We start from the raw sequence: 23,717 nt of genomic DNA, 5'->3' as shown, positions 1-23,717 counted from the left end.
GGCCGCCAGCCGTGGAGTCCAGGAGATAATTGCAAAACAATGGAGAGGTGAGTCTGGGAACTCGGGCAACCTGTGGGTACTTTCCACAGCGTCACGAGGATGGTTCATAAACCAGGAATTCGACCGGGATCTCATCAAGGGATCACCTAAAGGCAACGGAGCAAACAAAGATAATTACTAGAATGTTCAAGGACAACTAGAAACACAGAGACGGGCTCAGGGGGCTCAGAGGTACCGTGACTGGCTAACACTCAGGCGACGCTGGACTGGCGGCCAACTCCTTAAGTCTGCGCCGCTGATGAAGATGATCCCGAACAGCTGCGGATAATCATGTACCGCACTCCAACCGGAATCTGTCGCCATCTGGTGGTAAAAGGTGATAAGGGCGCACAGGAAATCCCACCACGCAGCCAGAACCCCGGAACATAACAGTTTGGGTTCCGGGGGGAGGGGTCCTAAGGCCCCATATTACCTTGGGCCGACCCTGCATGAACAGCCGCTGCGATGCGCATCTGTAGAATCTACCTGGAATCACCCGGTGGCCCCTGTCAGTCTGCCGATGCTTTGGAGACATTTTGATTCATTTCATTGTGGCATGTTTGGCTTTTTGCTGCGGTTCTACAGTATTGTCTCTGATGTTTATTGTATGAACTCTAAATGCTCTGGGCTGAATCTTCCTTTAACACTTGAGGTTCTGCAATAACTTCTATTTACAGCCGTGAACCTCCAGCCCAGATCCCGTCAGCAGCGGCTTCAACCCGCCAGGTAGAAACGTTAAGGAGAAGCAGATTGAACAGAGACCGAGTGGTACCGGGTGTTACCGGCTGGTACCGGGGCTTTGAGCTGCGTTTTGACTCGTGGTGACAGTTGGTACCGTGTCTTATATCAGGATGTCTGATATAAAGACAGGTATTCTTTATATCTGTCGGTAGGACCGACTCAGACTGCCTGTAGTGAACCGAACCGGGCTTTTAGCAGAATGATTAAGTTAAATGCTTCAGCTGCAGAGAAAAGTTCTGACTTTATGTGTTTAGGGGCGAGGCGGGTTTTGTCACGCTATAGCAAAGACGATTATAAAAATATAAATAGAAATAGTTTTTCTAAGGTCAACATCAGACTTACGTTTTTATTCACAAAACAAGGTAAACAAATTAAATAAAAAGAATATGATAAATATATATGTTGTTTTTTTTGCCCATAATTTGGTAGTTAGAGGGCCCTCCGGCCCCTCCACCTCACCATGAACTCGAAGTCTGAACAACATGGAGGCTCTGAGAGTCATTAAACTGAGGGCAGCCAGACTAGTTTATTTTTTCCAAATTATTTTATTTAGCTAAATATTATTGCTGAGGGGCACAAACAGGCCTTCTGGCATACAGATTAAAAATAAAAAATACATTTTTTGAAAATAAAAAATTCAAAAAGGGCACTAGGGGCATAAAGGATAAAAAGGGCAGGGGCTCAAGCCCCCTTCGCCCCCACCTCTGCACGTGCCTGGGTTTTGCAATAACTTCTGTTTACAGCCGCGAACCTCCAGTCCAGATCCCGTCATCACTGCACTCCAACATTCCAGAAACATCAAAAACAGTCGCATTCAATGACATAAAGGAAATATTAGTTACTAAGTTATCAAACTACAAGAAAAAAATGAATGAACTTATTATAATAAACAAAACAAATTGGGTGGGGTACCTGTGAACTATAATACACATGAACAGTACAATAAATAAATAAACAAATAAATTCGGTGTCTCACATCAGTTCAGCTTCTTCATTTATTTAATTATTTTAAAACTTTTATTTCAAAACCATGTATTCATAGAAAAACCTGTTTTACTTATTGTATTTCAATGGCATAATTTTGTTAGTTCATTGTAGAACTAAAGTGACAGCTTCCCTTCATAGTTTCTCAATCTATGGCTCATGGACCCTTAAAGGATCCTTAGTGTTGGTCCTTCTGTTTAGGTCTCAGAGTTAACAGTCATTCTTCTTTAAGTCGTTCTTTTCTCACTAAAGAATTTCTAAATATGGACAAGGTTAGTAGCAAGCAGTCTTTGATGCAGTGGCAGTGTGTGTGTGTGTATATAACTTATCTAAAATGTTTCTTTTGGCTCCTCTCCCCCTCCTCTTGGTGTTGACGTCGCTGCAGCAAAATTCTCCCCCATCTCTCTCCTCCGGCTTCCTATCAGTCCAACTGGTTCTGGTGTTGGATCTTTGGGTTGTCCAGATCGTCCCTCAGTCAATGTCCATCTTATACACAGATGAAACAAACTTCAAACAGTTCAGAGTCTTCTTTTCTCACAGCTCTGAAGCTTATCTTTTCAGATGCACTGCAGTGAGGCTCAGACAGAAGGAAAGAGGAAAAGCAAGTAGAAATTGATTAGGGCTTGTATTGTTGTTTTCCTTGATTTTTTTATACATATTTATTCATGAATCTTATTTTAACCTTTTGCATGATCATATAGTTTTAGTCATTTAATATCCATCCACTAAGGGTAAGAAAGGGTCCCTTATAAATAAAATTGATTGTTTTTTGTGTATTTCAATAAACAAAATGATTTTATTTCTTAAAAGGATCAATCAAACAAAACAATTTTTAAAACATATTAAGGCCTGTAATTTATCCACTAAAGATTTATGTTCAGCATTTTTATTCTTTATTCATTTCCCCTGCTTTTTCTTTTCAATATTTCATTATCAAATAGTCAAACAATTCACTCTGAGGAGGAGATTGCGTTCTGGAACCACGTAGACCCATTCTTCTTGAATTGGGTGGGATTTCCTCTTTAGACAGCAATCGTCTTCACAGAATCCAACAAATCAGCTTTGTGGCCGCTCTGCCTCTTACTCCTTTAAGAGGGGCCTTAATTTCCAATAAAGGTCTTTAGGATTCTCTAACGGTTTCCCCCAATTTAGAAAACCAAAACTCCAGAAAACACCTGCCTTTTTCACCGTTAAGGACTGTCACTAGGAATCTAAAATAGAAACCTGTGGTTCCTTTTTTTCTCTTCCGTTTGGGAACTGTAACCCAAACAATTCTGGAGGGACTGTAACCCAACCGCTTGTTTTTTTTTTATTTTGATCTTATTTTATATTTTTTTCTTTATTTTATTTATTTATTTATTATTTTTTCCCGTGGGATTTTAACCCAACTTTTCCTTTTAACACCGTCAATCTCTATTCCCCAGGGTGAAAGGTTTATTGGATCCTTCACTATTTTAGATTTAATCATTTAGAATTTGTAAAATTAATTTATTAGCCTGAGAGAGTATCCCACCTGATAACAGTGGTTTTGAGTTCGTTGATCCCAGCGCTGGATCCGTGGAGCCGACCAACAACCCTCTTCTCTCTTAAATCCTAATCGAGGTTTGATGCTGGAGTTTAGTCCAGGTTGCACACTTAATGCTGTTGGTCGACGTCCTCTGATGTCCAGTCGAGGGATCCGGGTCACGGCACCAAACTGTCGTGGAAAAAAAACTATTTCCAAGCACTGTTCAGGTAAAATCACTCAGGTTTATTCATATATTGTGCAAAATACAGAGAGCTTGTAGGACAATCAGTAATGAAGCAGGTCTGGATGAAAAGCTCTGCCAGGCAGAGAAACACATGAGTTTTATACAAAGGGATAAGAAATCCAAAGCATGGGAAACAGACTGGTTTCCTAGCAGCTGTGAAAAACGACATCCAATCTTGTACATGTAACCAAAATAGTTTTAATTTGGTGGGATTATACAGGAACTTAGAATAAACATACAACAATACAACTAGCAGGTGTGGCTTTATTGTAATTTTCCACATCAATGTCCCAGTGAGGTGGAAAAAGCAAAAGTAATTAGACAACTCAAGCAAAAATAAAGTTCTACTCATCACGAAGGAAATAAAACATATTGGTCTCAAACTGTTTTTATTTAGAGCAAATAAAAAAAAATATTATGTGTATTTTTAATGAGAAATTAATGTCCAATATATTATGTCAGCTGCTGTTTGTTACTCCTATCTAGTAGTTATAACTAACTGACTCTAAACTAAGCACCTGATTTTCTGTTTTTAAATGTAGTCAATACAAATCACTTGTGATTGACATTTTAAGATATGTAACCTAACATGTTAAATTTAGATTGTAATGTGACGGGAACCCATATAAACTAAAATTTTATGATGTGGTTGGTATTGCTTTAAACACTTGGAAGTAGCTAGAATTTTAAATTACATATTTAGAAGCTTTTTCATTTGTAACTAGACAAATACCACCTTGACACAATTGATGTGATCAATATTATCAAAGAGAATATTTGAAAATATCCTATATTGTTTTGGGATGAAGTTTCTTTAGAATGGATTGTCCTATGAAAACAGCTGTGAACAATGGCTCTTCTTTTTGTTTTCTAGCTGTCTTGAACTTGGACAACAATGTAGTGGACACAGAAACCCTGCAAGCACTTTATGAAAATGTAAGTTGCTAACAGAAATTACCTCTATTCAGGTTATGTTGCTTGTTATGTCAATCACTGACTCTTAAAATCTTCATGATTTTGTCCATAAATCAAGCTAAGAATCAGGTCTGTTTTTCTAAGCTGCTTGTGTGCACCCTTTCATTTGAAATATATTTTCTGTCCTAGGCATGGCTGCTAAGAAAAGAAATTCCTATAAAGTAATTGTCATTTTTTTAAATGTTGATCAAGTGAGGGCCCACTAATGCAGAGCTGTGATGTGTAAAGACTTCAGCCTCCAAAAACACAACTACTAGTTGTCAAGTTGATTTTAAGCGTTTTACTCTTCCTACACCAACTATTAGCAATAGCAGCACTTTTTGAAATGTAAGAAGCCGCAGTTGAATTATTTTGTAGATCAATATCCTTTTGTGCTTTTTGTCACTATAATGTTTGTTCTATATACACCTGCTGGTGAAAAATAAACATAACAAAGAAAAAGAAAAGAAAAAAAATCATACACAAGAGATTCTACCATGTCTTTATATATTAAAAAGATTGTGCCATTATTAAAGTTTTAGGAAACAAATTGCAAAAACCTTAGACGTGGATTTAAAGATTTTTTAAAAATAAAACTATAATTCAAGGTGAGTTTGCTTTCACTAAACCACTACTGTAGTTTCTAAGGGCATCAATAAATCACTATAAAATGTATTCTTCTAATTTTGTTTTTTATTCTTTTCTTCTAGTATTTATGGGTTGTTTTAATGTATGTTTATTACTGCAGTGAAACAGGAACAAAACATTAAATACATTTTTTGCTGTTACAATGATTATTCCATATTGTGCATAGAATGTTGTATTTTTTCCACAGAGAGCACAACAGGAGGAACTGGACAAAATCGAAAAGCACATAAAGTCATCTAAAGACAAAGAGAATGCTAAGCCTCTGGATAAACCTGAACAGTGAGTACTTCTCCCTCCAACTCAAGTTTAATTACTGGACCTTGAACTTGAATCATGTTATTTGCTCTGCTCTCATGTGTATTGATTATGAGGAAAAAGTGCATTGTTGACTAGTCTTTATTATGACTAACCATGGCTAACTGACTATTTGTTGTATTTAGATATGACCTTTACTGAAACATGAAATTGATATGAAAATATATGCATTGAATTTTAAACAATAGACAGACATTCCAGAGTTGTTTTGTTTATTAAAATGCAAATCTGCAATCCTATCTTGTGTTGGCAAAAGCAATCTTACAAATGCCTGCTATCTCATTTGGTTTGTTACAGATTTCTCTACCAGCTCTCCCTGATACCAGACTTCTCCAGCAGAGTCTTCTGCATTCTCTTTCAGTCCAGCTTCTGTGAGTGTATGTCATCAATCACAAGGAAAATTAACACACTGCAAAGAGTATGCAAGGTGAGTCATTAGAGCTTTTTCCAAAACCTTTTTTTTCCCAAAAGCCTTAGGTAAAAAATATTTAAGAGTAATTCAGTGGAATTCAGAACATGCTTTGGAAAATAGCGTGACTCGTTGCAGCCATGCTCCAAGACACAACCACTAAGGGACAACTACTAGCATATGGATTCAGATCATGAAATGACTATCATAAATGCTGAAAGGGAGAAAAATGTAGTATTAGTAGCGCTGCACTAGAGGGATGTTCTATCAGATTATCACACCGTCAGAATAGCATACATGCAGTGAGTAAGCATGCCTGCGCATGCGCATTAAGAAGTCCGACAGTCAGGAGCTATCAGTTCAGCATACGCCGGCGGTTTTCAAAGTGTGAGGCGCGCCTCCCCTGGGGGGCGCCAGAGCACTTTAGGGGAGGCGCGGTGCGAGGGAAAAAGTAAACCGGAAAAGCTATCTGTTTGCCGTCTACCGATGTGAGAGAAACGTCTTTTACGCACACGATCAACTCTGTGGATTTAGGAAAAAGTTGGTACTGTGGGGTGCGCGTGTGGAGCGGGGATCAGTGGAAATGTTTCCCTCCTTAGAGGATGTTTTGGCCAGTCGGACCACTTTTTTCAGTAACGAGTAATCTAACGCGTTGCTATTTCAAATCCAGTAGTTAGACTATATTTACTTATCAAAATCATTTTTGCGTTACTGTCTTCTTTTGTTATTTAATCGTATTTCCTCTACGCGTCTTGTCGAGTGACCGACGTCTCTATGCAACAGAAATGTAAACAATGGAGGGAGATGCGCATTTTGTTGGTGGAAAAACTGGAACTAGTTTGAGTTTCTGTCGACAAGTCCGATTATTATAAGCGGCTTTGGGCTTTTTTTTTTTTAAAGTCGCTTGAAAATTTTACGAGTTGCTGGTTGCGCCTTTTTGGGCTCGTTTTTTAACGTGAAGTTACTCATTTGGGGTTGGAAATAAGCAGAAACTCAATAAATCCCAGAATTTGTTCGTCATTAAGCTAGTTTTAGTCAGTCTCTCCTTGTTTATCATTTTCCGGATGATCCGTCCCGCTGTGTCTTTGTTAATGTCAAGTTAATATATTACCTCTGAAAGACGTCGAGCTTCACGTTGCGCTCCAGAAAACTGCAAACATCGAGACCGATATGAACAGCGCAATAAACATGAAAACAGCCACGAATAAACGTGTCCGTAGTTGGCAATAATTATAATGGCAAGTTAGCACCATTATAATTATTAATATTAAGATAAGTGTCACAAATCTGTGCAGCCATCTGAGCTGTGGGGCTGCAGGAGGAGCTCTGTGCGCTGCGCTGACACCAAATGCAGGGCCGTAACGCAGAATCTGGAGGCTGGGGGGAGGGGGGGGGGGCTTTAAAATCCTTCTTAGAGTTTTCCAGACAACAGTGGACCACACAAATTACTCACGTTTTTTATTTTTTGTACTGTTTTTTGTACAATCTCCTCTTCAGTTCAACCTTATCAGTGGAGACACATTGTTGATGTTGCCATTATAAAATAGCTTACAATTAGGTATTAGCAAAGATCAATGTGATTTTCACAGGAGGCAGAGCGTTGTTGTTAGCAGATGCTGAAAGTAACTAAAAAGTTACTTTTAATGTAACTTAGTTACTTTCCAAATCAAGTAGTCAGTAATATAACTAAGTTACGTTTTCAAGGAGTAATCAGTAGTCCGATTAAAGTTACTTTTTCAAAGTAACTATAATTGGGGCTGAAGGTGGGAGTTTTTGCAACTGAACTGTGACATGGAGCTCATGTCACAGTTCGGGGGTTGTGGGGGGGGGGGGCGCAGCAGGCATTGTGCTCCTTGGAGGGGGGCTCACCCTTTCATACTTTGAAAACCCCTGGCATACGCGACACGTTATGACTATGACGAAAATAAGTCATTAAATTGTTTTCAATGATAACTAGAACGATATACATGCATTGTCGTGGTTTCAAACTGTATTTAAAGCAGGGGCTAGGTGCATCTGCCATCAACTACAACACACGGCCATGTAAAACTCATTAACCTACTTAACCGCTAAGTCATAGAGCGTGACGCGCCCCTTCAAGGACCAGGGTGTTTCTTCATCCATCCATCCATCCATTTTCTGGTCACCCTTGTCCGTAATGGGGTCAGGGGGGTTGCTGGTGCCTATCTCCAGCTACGTTCCGGGCGAGAGGCGGGGTACACCCTGGACAGGTCGCCAGTCTTTTCGCACAGCGTGTTTCTTTCAAATCTGAACGGCGCTCGAAAAATGGGGCAGCAGAACAAAACTTCGGGGCACAAAACAGAAAACGGAAAAGAGGGGGGATAAAGATGTTGGAGAGATGAAGAAAATCTTTTCAAAGTGGTTGAAAGACAGTTGGTAAGTAATGGCTGCATATCAACAGGAGGTTTGTAAATATTCAGGTTAGCTTAAGCTAGGCTAAAATGACAGGCAGTTGTTGTGTCCGCCCCGTGTTGGACCAATACGGGATTTATTCCGTATTTTTATAAATGCTTTGTTGTGACTTTTTTACACTTATATGTTAAGCATATTTTACATGATGATTATTATTATTTGTTTTGAACATGATTGTATATAATTACAAAGGTAATTATACCTTTATGTGAAATATATTTATGTGCAAGACATGATTTATTTGAATAGAGGAAGTCCTTTAATTTGAAAAATGCTTAAGGATCTGTTACTGTTTTGTCACTATCTTGTTTTGTTGACTTCTGATTGCTATTGGTTACGAACGGTTGGTTGCCCGTTGTTGTTGTTTTATCGCTTTTCTGCTGAAGCCGTTCTTTTTCTCTTCAATAAATATTGAACAGAAAGGTTCAGTAAAAGAAATACGAGACTCCGTCTTGTTTGAGAAGAAGCTTCACTCCGTAACATTTTGGTGCCGAAATACGGGAATAATTTTTTGAATTTTCTGAACGAAGTGAAGCTAAGGCTTAGTTTAGCAGCCAACATGATGGAAGGACTGGAGCGATTGAAGAGGAAACGGTCGACTATCCGAACAGCAACGACGAAGCTGTTAACTCGACTAGAAGATGAGGTGGGCAAAGAGAGTCCAGATATGGATAGACTGCGTGAGTTCCTGTCAGTTTTGTCTTCTAAGGAGGAAATTTTATTGGATTTGGACAAGAGAATAGAAGATGAAACGTCAATTGAAGACCTGGACACTGAGATAACGAACTCACAGGATTACACGGACCGGATTCTCATTTGGAAGGTTCGCACCACCAACGTTATTGGATTGCAGGAGACCGCTACAGACACCCTGAGAGCGCGCGTGAGTGACGTAAACAACGGCTCATTTTCATCACAATCCAAACAGACGGTTAAAACTGCCCAAACTAACGATAATCAAGTATGATGGAGAAATAAGCCAATGGCAGGAATTCTGGTCACAGTATGAATCAGCCATTCACAGAAATGATGGACTATATAAGACGGACAAGTTCACTTACCTGAGATCTTACCTAACTGGAGCAGCTGCTCGGACTATTGCAGGACTGACAATGACAGATGTCAACTATGATGCTGCAATAGAGTTACTCCAGAATCGTTTTGGAAGGAAGGATATTGTGATAAGTGCTCATATGTCTAAATTGCTGAACTTGACACCTGTGAGAAGATCATCTGATGTTGCAGCTTTGAGGCACCTTTATGATGAATGTGAGATCCAGATACGCAGCTTGGAGTCTCTTGGAGTGCAAAGTGATACTTACGGCTGTCTCCTATGTCCAGTGTTGCTACAGCTTATTCCAGAAGACATAGCACTTGCTTATACACGGCAACAAAACTCAACTAACGAATGGAAAGTCCCAGAATTGATTCAGTTTCTGCAAAATGAAGTGCAAAGGAGAGAACGGGCGCTTCTGCTGACCAGACCAGGTCACACATTGAAGAGCCCGAGCCCACAACACAAGCATGTGGGTAAGCCATCCTATGCCTGTGATCAACCTAGAAAGTGGAGCATCCCCTCAGCGACTGCTTTGCACACAGCCAGCGTCGTGCCACAAACCTGTGTGTTTTGTGACGGTAATGACCATAAACCAGAGAACTGTCCTGGTTTTACAATAAGTGCACGCAGGGAGAAACTGAAAAGGCTTGTTTTGTCTGCCTGGGCCCGAAACATATTGCGAAATACTGCAGAGTGAAGATTTTGTACAGTGTAATTGAAAACACCACTTGTCAGTTTGTGAACAATCTGAAGCTAAACCAGAAGTCGACAGTACCAGCAATAGTGGAAATGCAGAGGCTGTGTTGTCTTCGTTGACCAGCTCAGTCAAAGTGAAGACAAATACTCAAAACACAGTATTGCTCCAAACGGTTAAGGCATGGGCTGTAGGACCAAAGGAGAGAAAAATATCTCGCTGTCTGTTAGATGGAGGTAGCCAGCGTAGTTTTGTTCACAGAGACGTTGTCAGAGTCCTAGGACTGCCAGTTGTGAGGCAAGAGACACTAAACCTCCATGTTTTTGGTTCCACCGGTCCTGTAGTAGAGAAACGCAACATAGTGAGAGTTCAACTTGAAAATGTGTGGAACACTGAACGGAAAATCAAAATAGATGCTGTAGAGACCCCCCGAGGTGTGCACTGCTGTAATAAAGGTACCAACTGAGCCCATTCAAGCAGAGATTAAGAAAAGAGGACTGCAGCTTGGAGACTTTCCACTAGAGGGTGCTAATGAACAAGAGTTGCAGATGTTAATTGGAGCAGATTACTACTGGCAGGCTGTTACTGGAAAGGTCCAAAGGGTTACAGATTCATTAGTGGCAGTTGAAACCCTCTTTGGATGGGCTTTACAGGGACCAGTGACTACCTCCAGTGTTACAGACACCACGTGTATGCACATTAGTTTGAACGATGACACCCAGCTGTCTAAGCAGTTGCATGCATTCTGGGAAGTGGAGTCCCTGGGTATTGTAAATAAACAGTCAGAAAGCCCAGAGGACTCAGAAATTATGCAACGTTTTGAACAAACAACAACATTTGAAGACGGAAGGTATCAAGTGGAGTTACCCTGGCAATGTGACAAAGACCAACTTCCAGACAACTTCAGGGTAGCAAAGAAACGCTTTGAGAATCTAACGAGAAAGCTGAAGACTGATGTAAATTTATTTGCCAGATACAATGATGTAATAGAAGACTATCTTCAAAATGGTATCTGTGAGGAGGTTGCAGATGGAAAACCAGAAATGAATCAACAGACTGTGAAATATTATATGCCTCATCATGCTGTAATAAGAGAAGAAAAGGCCACAACCAAACTTAGAGTGGTATTTGATGCATCCTCACATGAGGCAAACAGTCCATCCCTCAACGACTGTCTGTACACTGGACCTAACATGAACCCAAACCTGCTAGATGTGCTCATAAAGTTCAGATTGCACAAGATAGCATTTACTGCTGATATAACTAGGGCTTTTCTTCAAATCTCACTAGCAGAAAAGGACAGAGATGCTGTCAGGTTCTTGTGGATGCACAGACCTTTAACTAAGGACTGGAAAAATGAGGTGCGTGTCCTGAGGATGAAGAGTTGTTTTTGGAGTAACTCCCAGCCCATTCTTGCTTGCTGCCACCATCAGAAAACATCTCAAACAATTTGAAAGAAAACAGCCAACAGCAGTACAGGCTCTCAGAGACTCTATGTATGTAGATAACTTTATTTCAAGCTCACCTACTGTGCAGGATGCTCTTCACATGACAACTGCAGCAAAGTACATTCTCTCTCAGGCAAGCATGAACCTCTGCAAATGGGTTACCAACTCACCTGATCTGAAAGCCATGTGGAAAAAGAATGGAGTAGAGCTCACTGGTGATACAGAGTCCAGTGGAAATGTGCTTAAAGTACTTGGATTGGTTTGGAGACTGGAACACGATGATTTTGTGTTTGATCAAAAGGTGTTAATGGACATTTTGAAAGACAGAGAAAATACAAAAAGAAGTGTACTAAGAACATCAGCCCGTATATTCGACCCGATTGTGTTTCTTACTCCTTTTACAGTCCGAGTAAAGTGCCTTTTCCAAAAGATGTGAGAAAAGGGACTGAGTTGGGATGAACCATTACCTACTGATTTAGAAGAGAAGTGGGAGCAGTGGTGTGTGGAGTTACCACTGTTACACCTGGTGTCTATTCCCAGGTGGTACCACACTGAGATTAACAAAGAGTCACACACTGTAAAGTTGCATGTCTACTGTGATGCAAGTGAAAAGGCTTACGGTGCTGTGGCATATCTTCAAGGACAAAACAACCTAGGAGAGACTATTACCAGTTTTGTGGCCTCCAAGTCACGAGTAGCACCATTAAATAAAATGACATTACCTCGCTTGGAGCTCATGGGTGCACTTATTGGAGCAAGATTAGGAAACAGCCTCCTTAAGCCACTGAACATGGAAAAAAACCAGCTCAACATGTGGACGGACTCTATGATCACGCTTCACTGGATCCGCAGCTCATCACGTCGATGGAAACCATTTGTGAGCAACAGAGTGGCAGAAATACAAGGGCTCACAAATCCAGAACTCTGGTCCCACTGTGCTGGCAAAATGAACCCTGCCGACCTTCTTACGCGGGGTTACCATGCTCGGAGCCTTATTGAGAGCCAGCTGTGGTGGAAGGGACCCACTTCACTGTCTACGGATGAGAAAGAACTGAACATTTGTAGTGACTATGTGGTAGATGAAGTGAATGCAGAGCTGAGGTCTGGGTATGAGACTGTCGTGCAGCTCACTGGCACTGAGCAAACTGAACCTCTGTTAAACTTAGAAAGGTACAGCAAGCTTAAGACCATGTTAAGAGTCACTGCATGGGTAAAGCGGTTTGTTAGTAACACAAGATCTTGTCTGAAGGTTCAGGGAGAGTTAAGTACAGAAGAACTTGGTGCAGCTAAAATGTACTGGATTAAGTCTACACAAGAGAGTTGTTTCAGTTCTGAAATATCGCAGCTAAGGTCAAAGCAAAATGTAAAGGTAGATTCTAAAATCAAAGATTTGAAACCATTCTTAGATGAAAATGGTCTAATAAGTGTTGGGGGAACACTGTAAAAAGTAATAAGTTCACTTTACTTAATAAAAGTTAGGAAACCGATTGCCTCAAAATCTTCAAGTAAAGTAGCTAATTCATTTTAAGGTGTTATTGCTAAAAATAACTATGTTTAGACCACTCAGATAAAGGCAGTAAACCTGAGTGCCGTTAACTCAAAATCATTAATTGGGTTTACTGTAAAATATTCATTCAGACAACTCATGCAATGGCAGTAAACTTGAGTGCCGTTAACTCAAAATCATTAGTAAAGTTGACTATAAAATGTCAATTATGACTACTTCAAATTGTGAGTTATGTCAATTAAGCAGTACTCATAAAAATAAGTTATACTTACACGTTTAAGAGTTCACATTACTTGCAAAATATCAGGAAACCAATTGCCTTGATATGTTCAAGTAAGATGAACCAAAAGAGTTAAGTTATTGGAACGAAGAGCCAACAGACAGTTTGAATGGAAATTTTTTTTTTAATAATTAAACAAGTTTACCTTAAATACAAGGTTCTCAAGTGTGGTTACATACACACTAACCTGGAAACAAAGTTTTTCACAGACTTTAAGGAAAAAAAATGACACGACTTTTTTTCTAGGGTAGCCTTCAATCTAATATTGAATCCTTCAAATGGCCCTCAGTCTTTAAAACTTTGAGAATCCCTGCTTAAATGTCTTTGTTGACTGGTGTGAAACAAAAACTCAATTCTCAATACTAGAGCCTAACATTTATCATAACATTGATAAAGTAAATAGTGAAGTAGTGAAGTGAAGTAATGTTTCTCCTCATTAACATAAAACCATTTAGTAGTCTGCAAGTGCAATGATGCTCTCTCCAACAAAAAAAGAATCAAACAAGAAATAAAAATCACTTTTCCAATAAGGGTAAAGGTATCAACGTTGATCCATAATGTCACATCATATTCACTCATTGCATCAGAAGATTTTTGAGTGATTGTATTTTTGGTTTTAGGGATTTATATCCAAGTGAGAGAAGCACCCTTTGGATGAAGTCAACTGTACTTCAGTTGTTGAGGGTACTCCAAATTCAGAGAATAAATAAGTCCAAAGAGCACATGGCATGTGGAAGATTTCCAAGATCATTCATGACAAGACTTCCTTCCAAAATGATGGCAGTACTTGAAGACTGGAGGTGCAGTGAGTCAGTGGAGGCCTGCCTGTCCTCAGGAATGATGGTCAGGATCCCAATGGGGGTGTGAGACACGTCTGGGTCTTCGCAGTCCTACCAATAGAAGCAACACCACAATTACATATCAACATAACACTTCTTTAGGGTGACCAGACGTCCTCTTTTTCCTGGACATGTCCTACTTTTCAGACCTAAAAAAATGTCCGGGGGGAATTTAAAAATCGTCCGGGATTTTGGTCAACTGCCTCAAAACACATTACATAGCTTACAGTGCATTGTGATTACATTGCCACTCCGTTCCACTACTCCATTCCAGGTTTCTTTGTATGGCAAAGAAATCGGTAGCCGATTTCTTGTGCTACCGCTGGTTCTACCCCCCGTCTCCCCCATCTCCACCCCCCGTTGGCGCATGTGTGTCCGCTGGTTCTACCCCCGCCAACAAAAAAAGAAGTGTCCTCCTTTTCAGAAACCCAAATCTGGTGACCCTACACTTCTTCATCACGGCTGCTTCTCCTACAGTTTACAGCTGTCCCACCTATGGCAGTCTACTCATCATAAGCCTTCTATAACAGTACAGCGGCTTTTTTAACCCGCCAACATCTTTATCCTTATCCCTTTTCCTTTTTTTGTTTTGCGCCCCGGACAGCTTTTTTGCTCTGCCACTCCATCTTGTTGCCACTAAATAAACATGATATTTTCGACTAACGTTAGTCCCAGGCATCGCTAAATCATTACACATAAAGTTAACCTCAAAACCTAGACTTACGGATGAATTATACGGCCGAGATAACGAATATAAGTTTGCTAAAAAACAGTGGGACTTACCGTGACCAAACTTAGCTGCAGCAACCGCCGTATTGTTGACAGTTTGACGCTTCTTTCAAACACGTCGTCACTCGTCAGTGTCCAATGCGCCTGTGCGTTCAACGAGAGCTGCCGAATGACGCCGAGTTTTTTGCTGGTTATGCAGATGCGTTTTGCTCACTCATAACTCCAAGTTCGGGTTACTTGCTGCTGATGAGTTTGATTACTTGCCTCAGTAGAAAGTTGTCTTTGCTAAGTTTAAGTTAGTATAGTCAACAGAGTAAGCTGGAATGAGTTCAGGTCACTTTTCTTTTTGAGTACACTTTACTTTTACATTTTACAGTGAAGGCTGCAGAATTCAGATCTTAGTTTCAGAGAACAACACCCTTGGATACTACCGACAAATCACAAGTATTCTGAACTAATAGTTCAGTCGTGTCACGAAAGAGTGATGCATTCTGGTGTAAGAGACACATTAACTCAAGTTAGAGAACAATTTTGGATTTTGAGAGGCAGACAGCTTGTAAGAAACATTGTTTCAAAATGTTACATTTGCAAAAAACTAAAGGTTAAGGCAGCACAACAGATTACTGCTCCCTTACCTCAAGACAGAGTAACAGAATCACCTCCTTTTGAAGTTACTGGGGTAGATTTTGCTGGACCCTTATATGTTAAAACTAAGGACGGGTCTGTAAAATCATATATAGCACTGTTTACATGTGCAGTGACAAGAGCAGTACACTTAGAGTTGGTCTCAGATCAGACTACAGAGAATTTCTTATTGGCCTTAAAGAGATTCATTGCAAGACGAGGTCTATGTCGGGTCATTTACTCTGACAATGCTAGAACATTCAAAGGGGCTGACAAAGATTTAAGAGTTGTGGCAAAATATCTTAGGATCGACACTTACAGAGTTTTTCACCGACAAGGGTATCACGTGGAAGTTTATCGCTGAGCGAGCAGCTTGGTGGGGGGGGATTCTGGGAAAGGCTTGTGAGATCTGTATAAACATGCTTAAGAAAGGTACTGGGGAAAGCATCTTTGAGTTTTGAGGAGCTCACAACTGTTCTTACTGAAGTTGAGGCAGTGTTGAACTCTTAGAGCCCCTGTTCTGTCAGATAGCCATACATGTCAGAATAGCATACATATGGTAAGAGCGCATGCGCATTCTGCAGGAGATCCGCCATATTGAGAGGAGTCGTCAGCTTGTCATACGCGAGAAGAGACACAATAAAAAGTAACTAAATAAATTAAATTTAATGCTCCTGCAGCTGCAGTAAACTACAAAACACGTCCTAAAACACGCCCTGTTTAAATTCACGTCCCCCACTTCCTTAATATTTTTGGGTTGGATAACATGTCTGCCAACTTGGATAGCATGTCGTGTATGAAAACGCAATTTTTACCCACACTGAAACTGGGGCAAAACCAGTGTTTCACTTTTGAAAAAAATCCTTATCTACGTCATGATTCTATGTTGCTGATTAAATAAAATCATATGGTAATGACAACGTATACATGTCTGAGCTAAGCGTATGACTATCTGACAACGTATCTGACAACGTATGCTGAAACGTATGCAAACGTATGCTGATCTGACAGATATAGCCATCAGTTTGTCATACGCGTATGACGATCTGACAATGTATGGCTATCTGACAGAACACCCCAACCACTTACTCCATCTCATTTCCTAATTGGTAAACGCTTAACTTCCTTGCCACCAAGGATTATTCCGTCACCTCACCTAAATCAGGTTCCCACTGCAAACCGCGAACAGCTAGGTAGAAGGTGGAAATACCAACAGAAACTTTTGATAGGCTTTTGCAAACGCTGGCGCAGAGATTATTTGATGGACTTGAAATCAGCCCACAGGGTGAACAGTCTTACTCCAACAGTACTTAAAGTAGGAGATGTAGTTCTTTTGGGGGAGGACAATACACCCAGACAGACATGGAAAATGGGTAGAATTGTAGAGGTCTTTCCAGGCAGGGATGGTCTCATACGTTCATGCAATGTTCGCACTTCGACTGGTGGCTTGTTACGCAGGCCCATTCAGTTATTGTTCCCTTTAGAGGTATCTTAAATGAAAGGAAAATCCTACACAGATGAACAGTTGTTCATCGGGCGGGAGGATGTTGTGACTTTTTTACACTTATATGTTAAGCATATTTTACATGATGATTATTATTATTTGTTTTGAACATGATTGTATATAATTACAAAGGTGAAGTGAAATATATTTAAGTGCAAGACATGATTTATTTGAATAGAGGAAGTCCTTTAATTTGAAGAATGCTTAAGGTTCTGTTACTGTTTTGTCACTATCTTGTTTTGTTGACTTCTGATTGCTATTGGTTACGAACGGTTGGTTGCCCGTTGTTGTTGTTTTATCGCTTTTCTGCTGAAGCCGTTCTTTTTCTCTTCAATAAATATTGAACAGAAAGGTTCAGTAAAAGAAATACGAGACTCCGTCTTGTTTGAGAAGAAGCTTCACTCCGTAACATGCCTGATAGACACACCTATCACACATCTCAACAATAAGTATGATAATAATGACCAAAACAAAACACGGGAAATATTAACGTCAGCTATATTGTCGTGGCGAAACTGGACTCCCCACCCCTACAGACCAAGGCTGCTTTTACAGAGGACACTACCCAGTTGAGCTGTTATCAACCCGCGTCTTTTTAAAATGTTTACCCAATAGAGCTTTGGAGCTGACGTCACTGCGTGTAACGTTTTACGTCGCTCTCCGCCATGTTGTATGGCCACAGACCAAAACAAACTTTTTCCGGCATTTTCATTGTGTTACCGACTGCAGTGAAGTTGTTTTCAAGTTGGATATTGGATATTGGCGCTCTGCGGAGTAAGGGGCGTTTGATCCGATTTATGAAAACTAATTCCAGCCAGCTGTTCTCTAGCGCTCCCTCCTCAAGCGCTCGGAGATTCACGTAGGGACCGTTCATTTCCGAACCAAACACTCCTATAAATAAATGCCTTGTGACCAACTGATACAAAAAAGTGGTAATTCATGTTATTACATGACGCACACTGTCCTCTATTAAAATTTTAAGAGACAGACTGGCGACCTGTCCAGGGTGACCTCACCTATCGCCCGAAACGTTAGCTGGAGAGGCACCAGCACCTTCCGACCCACTAAACACAAGAGTGTGAAAATGGGTGGATAAATAATTTTAATATTAAATAGTATGATTTCTTCAATAGCTTCCAAATCGTGTGCCCCATTAACTCAAAATCAGACTGTATAGATGAAGCACACTCATCTTTATTACATTTGACCCCTTTTTTATTTAACTAATTTTATATTTAATAAATATATTTTTAAAATGTTCCAAAATGTATTACCTCAGATGATTATCACATTCATTACCTGTAATGTTCAATTACATAAAATTCTAGGACAGGATCTATTTTATTACATGTTCACTTCTTACCTGAAATGTGTTAAATACAACAAATATTAGTGTGATCTATTTCATAATATTTACCTTTATTGTTTACTCTGAACTGTTTAATTACACATTAAATGTTTAAAGATGGGCTCTTTCATCTGGTTTGCCTGTTAAATTAAATGTTTACTGCAAAATGTGTGATTATATAATTGTTTACTTTAATCAAATAAAATGTTCATTTAAAAATATAATCTTCCATTACATGCATGTTTATTACCTGAAATATTTTAAATACTTGATAATTTTTACTTGAAATGCGAGTCACCTGTTTACATGCAACTTGAAGTGCTTGAATCAAACGTTTCACGAATGTTTACCACATTAAATGAATAAATGAGAGAAAACAGCCACTTCCAACTGAACACATATTTAAACACAAATGGTTCATGTTCCACTTCAGAGTCTTGCTGAGCTCTTCTCCTGGAGTTTCCTCCTTAGCCTCTCCAACTTGCTCCTCTTCTACAGCCTCTGCTACTGTGTTTTCATGGTTTACCTCTTCTGGGGTAAATCATGAAAACACAATCTCTGTAACTTGTTGATCCATCATGGTCTTGCTGTATCGTCTCTTTATTTGACGCGCATGTCGGTCCCATGTTGCGGCGTTTACCTCGCAGTGACCCATATTCAGTCTGGACTGAGCTAATCCATTTCATACGTCGGTTTGCCTTGAAGAGGAGATATCAGAACACATATTGATATTAATGCTGTAAATTTGATAACACTAGTAAAATAGTTTACTTCACAATAATGGAATAACCTCGATGTTCACTGACAAAACTTGGACTATGCTACATAAAAATTGTAAGCCCGACCTGAACAAGGTTGACCCACTTAAATGAACTCAACGTAACTGAACATGAGTACACCTGGACAAAATCATAGCAAAACAATATGACACAACACTAACAAAGTGAATTTAGACACTCACCAGACTGGACATGTCTGGAGCAAACTGGTAGATTTCTTGGGATGTTGGGGAACGTAACATCAGGACGTCTCACCGCTGATACACAGGACATTCGTCTCCTTTTCATTGGCTCCGATAGCTTAGCCTCTGATATCACATTAGGAGCCTGAAAGAACATGGGCCAAGATTGACATAGATTTGTTTCACTTAAGAAGTGTGTTGAGTTATCTTTATTTTGTTAAGAATTTTTGTGGTTCTAGTGGTCTTCATAGTGGTAATTGATAGGGAAGGTTTGTTTTTGATTTAATATTGAATTTTTATCTGGATGGAAGTTATTTGGTTCAACAAATCATGTTGATTGTTTAGTTCTTTTACAATTAATATATGAATAAAATAACAACATTTTCTTATTGTTTTGTCTTTCTCCTTATTCCTATAGATTTTTAATTATTTTTTTTTCATTTATGTAATATCAGAAAAGAAACCAAACCATACATTATCCATCTTTGTCTTCAACCTTTTGACAGACTCTGCAGGACAATGTTTCAGTAAAGAAGATTCTAGGTTTGGTTCTGGCATTTGGTAATTTCATGAATGGTGGGAATCGAACAAGAGGTCAAGCTGATGGCTTCAATCTTGAGATTTTGCCAAAACTCAAAGATGTCAAGAGCAATGTGAGTAATGAAATCATATTTTGTTAAAACATTTCAACTTGAAATCATTTTTGGGCCTCTTGAATTTTTTTGTTCGTTTGTCTTGTTTTGTTTTGTGCAAAATGTACTAAAACACTTTCCAATTTCATCTTAGCCAGGGTTTCCCCCAGAAACCTTGATAAGCCCAGTGGTCAGGTCTTCGAGGCGGTCCACTGGTGGTCCACCGTGTTTTTGTATTAAAAGATATTAAGTAGACAGGAAATGTAAAGATATCACTGGGTAATTATATGTTACTGGACAACATCGCCAGTGAAACGCTATTTAAACCCAATTAGTCTTAAAAACAACAAATCAAAAAATACAATTAAAATGAATATTAATTATTTGCACTTCTGTTTAACTCAGTGGTTTTCAATTCCAGTCCTCAGGCCCTCCTGCTCTGCATGTTTTAGATGTGCCCCTATTTCAGAGCAGCTGATCCAAATGATTGCATTACCTGTTCTGCAGGCATCAAGTGCTGCAGAAGCCTGTTAATCACCCACATATTCAATCCAGGTGTGTGGCAGAAGGGAAACACCTAAAACATGCAGGGCGGGGGGGCCTAGGGACCGGAATTGAGAAACACTGGTTTAACCCAAGTTAAGTCAACGGCTCCAATAGGGTCCCCAGGGCTTTAGGGGCCATAAATGCTAATATTTTAACACAGACCTCAAATACATAGATGTAACATTTGTTTATTGACATTATCAATGCTATTAAATTTGATTTAATGTTTTCAGCATACAAATATTAAAATAATTTAAATTGTTTAAATTGTTTAATATGTAAGATTTTAAGTATCTGGCAAGTTTACTTTGTAAAAAGTTTGAAGAACAATATTCATTTTGTTTTGTTACTATAGCAACAATCTGATGCTATGAGTTTAATCTTTTAGTTTGAGCTTTGTTTGTTCACAAATACAAATTAGTAAACTGCGATTATAACTAGGTGGCCGTTAAACTACTCCACCTCTCTCAGATTTCTCTAAATCTACGAAATTCTTAGTGGTGCTGATTTTTTAGCAACAAGAGGGGCCCCTAAGTCAAATTCTGCTCTAGGCCTCAACCTTGGACCGGCCCTGCATGATGAGTCAAATCCACTGCATTTGCGGGAGATGTGGAAGAAACCGGAGATTTAATTAAATGCCGCTAATGTGGCTTTAGTAGCTCTTCAATTTCTGTCTGTTGAGTTTTTAAAAAGGCCGCAGAAACTGTTGCTGGAGTTTATGGCATGAGTTTCTCAGATCTCTGCGCAGTTGGACACATTAACTCTATCTGACTAAGTGGACAAAGAATTTGATATGGTTTGATTCTTTGTGTAACCGGAAAAATAATACTAAAAATAACATAAACCCAGTGCGATGCGTGACTGTGAGGAGAGTGTGAAATCTCCTCACCGCGCTGAATCTGTATGATGAGGTTAGCGCTGGTTCAGTAACAACTAACGCACCGACCAACTGGGAACACATACATAAACTTTATCAGCGCAGACAGAGCCGGGTGCTGGGCAGCGTGCTGAGATGGAAAAGCCACACAAAATTCTTTGTCTACCAATAAATCATTCTCACCGCTCGCTCAATGCACTCAGAAAGTATGACTACAAGTTATTCCTGCGGTTCACTGAGCAACCGGAGCTAACGCGGTGGGGTTTAAACTCTTACCTTGATCAAAAACTCTTTCAAGACACATGATTCCTCACAGGGGATTGATGAAAACTGGACACATGGCAGCCTGTGTCCAGTTTGAGTGAAAGAAGGCGCGTGTGATCCACGAATAAGTTAACTTAACCCAGCTGCTGCAAGCGCACGAGGCAACTCGCGGAGGCACCAGCGGTGTGATTGGTCCGGCTGTAAATGCATAAACAAAGCCTGGCCTATCATCTATAAACATTTTTTAGGAATAGATTTGTTTCACTGGCGGAATCCGTTCCACCACTTTGCTTTTACACTAAGTGCTCAAAAGTTCCTTCAGTGTTTAAAAGTATTTCAAAGAAAAGTTGTTGGGCTTAAGTAGCTTTTCTTTTTTCTTATTATATTGCACATTTCTTTTAGGGTTATTAGGGTTTATTCCTGTCAATGTGCAACATAATACAAAAAAAGAAAAGCTACTTAAGCCCAATTAATTGCTTTCTAAAGAGCCAAAAGAAACCACAAATGCTGATAATTTTTCAAAATTATCCTTTGGAAAAACCTAAAACAATTCAGCAACCTGATAAAGAAGGCTGGTCCTGTTCTGGCAGTGAGTGTGGATTCTCTGGAGATGATGATGGAAAGAAGGAGATCTTTCTGGAGATCTTTCCTGCCTACTACCATCACTATCTACTATACATTTTTAATTAAATTTAATTACAACATTTAATTTCTCTTTGAGATCAATAAAGTGTTTTTCAAAAAAAGTACAAATGTTTCTTGTCTATCAGGAAGAACTTTCAAGTAGAACCAAGCTCAGTGTGAGCGGCAATCTGCCATAAACAAATGGGAGTTTGAGAAAGCAAAGCTTACACGCAATAAAAAGAAACACAGGAGTACTTTATATGTCACAGAGTCGACCATTAGATTCATGTAATTAAACCTTTACATCTTAAGAAGAAGCCTGTGGGTGTTTCGGTGGCTACAGACTTACATCAAATGAAATGAAATCAAAATTGCATCAGCTTGTTTCCAAATTCCATAACAGTAATTTGAACAGACTACTTCATAGAAATGTTTGGTAAAGTAGTATTTATTTAGGCTTTTATAAACATTTTGCATGTACATATTTGTAGTATAAAAGAAAAATGCTATCCTCACAAAATGCTAGAAACTTGAATGGGCAGTTTATACAGCTATTGGAAATAGTAAACGTCTGTTTATTGTTTGTACTGTTATCTCCACGTTGTTCAAAATGTCAGTGTCTCTTCTTGTTGTTTTTCTACATGCAGGATGGCGCTAAAAGTCTTCTGTCATACATTGTAGCCTACTACCTCAGACACTTTGATGAGGTAAACCTCTACCTTTCTTTATTAAGCTCAAACTTTCAGCTTTTTTTCTTTGCAGCATTTTACATGTGATAATGTTATTGTAATGTCCAAAGTTTCCTTACAATCAGATGGTTACTGTGCATTGCATGTCTATTAACCACACACATACAAAACACATTTTATTGGGATTTTATGTGATAGACCAATACAAAGTAGGGAAAATTGTTAAATGACAGAAAAACAATACAACATAAGTGTTGTAAAAATAAAAGGCGTTTGAATTCAACTCCCTTTATTCTGCGACATAAACAAAACCCTGTGCAAGAAATTGCTTTCAGAAGTAATGTTAGTATTAAATAAAGCCATGTTAAGTGAATTTTACTTTTATATAAACCTGCCTTAAAAAATCATGTGCTTTTTGTTTATACTTTTTTCCACTTTACAATTATGCATTCATTTTTTTTGTCTAAAATCCTAATAAGATTAGCTGAACTTTGTTGATATGTATTGTATAGTGAACAGAGAATAGATATGACGTTTAAAAAACCTAATCTATTACTGATACCTTCAAGATTAATGACAGAAAGCAATGGGTGCTGGTTTAAAAATCTATAAAGTTTATGAAGGTAACATATTGGGTATTGCTTTTGAAGTCAACAATGTTAAGAAAACCAAGGGCCCTGATATCAGTAAACAAGTGATGCCCAGTTTTTGTTCTGCAGCTTCATAGGTTTCAACAGTTGTTTGACTGGAATGAGACCATTAATGCATGTTATATGGTAGTAATAAAGGTAAAACGTATTTTTATTATATGACTTCCACC

General features: G+C 39.1%; 1 protein-coding gene across 1 annotated transcript in view; it reads left to right on the top strand.

Moving 5' to 3' along the window:
* The window catches only part of LOC122822913 (formin-2-like), a 97,785-nt gene that overhangs the window by 48,783 nt on the left and 25,285 nt on the right, over window positions 1–23,717 (top strand). The window contains exons 9-13 of the mRNA XM_044102002.1: window positions 4,390–4,451; window positions 5,305–5,396; window positions 5,730–5,859; window positions 19,772–19,918; window positions 22,856–22,915. Coding sequence (XP_043957937.1) covers window positions 4,390–4,451; window positions 5,305–5,396; window positions 5,730–5,859; window positions 19,772–19,918; window positions 22,856–22,915 — 491 coding nt within the window. The remainder of the gene's footprint in view (window positions 1–4,389; window positions 4,452–5,304; window positions 5,397–5,729; window positions 5,860–19,771; window positions 19,919–22,855; window positions 22,916–23,717) is intronic.

The sequence above is a fragment of the Gambusia affinis genome, linkage group LG20 (assembly GCF_019740435.1).
Source record: "Gambusia affinis linkage group LG20, SWU_Gaff_1.0, whole genome shotgun sequence".
NCBI lineage: Eukaryota > Metazoa > Chordata > Actinopteri > Cyprinodontiformes > Poeciliidae > Gambusia > Gambusia affinis.
Note: the sequence above shows the minus strand (reverse complement) of the source record. Positions and strands in the feature narration are given on the sequence as shown.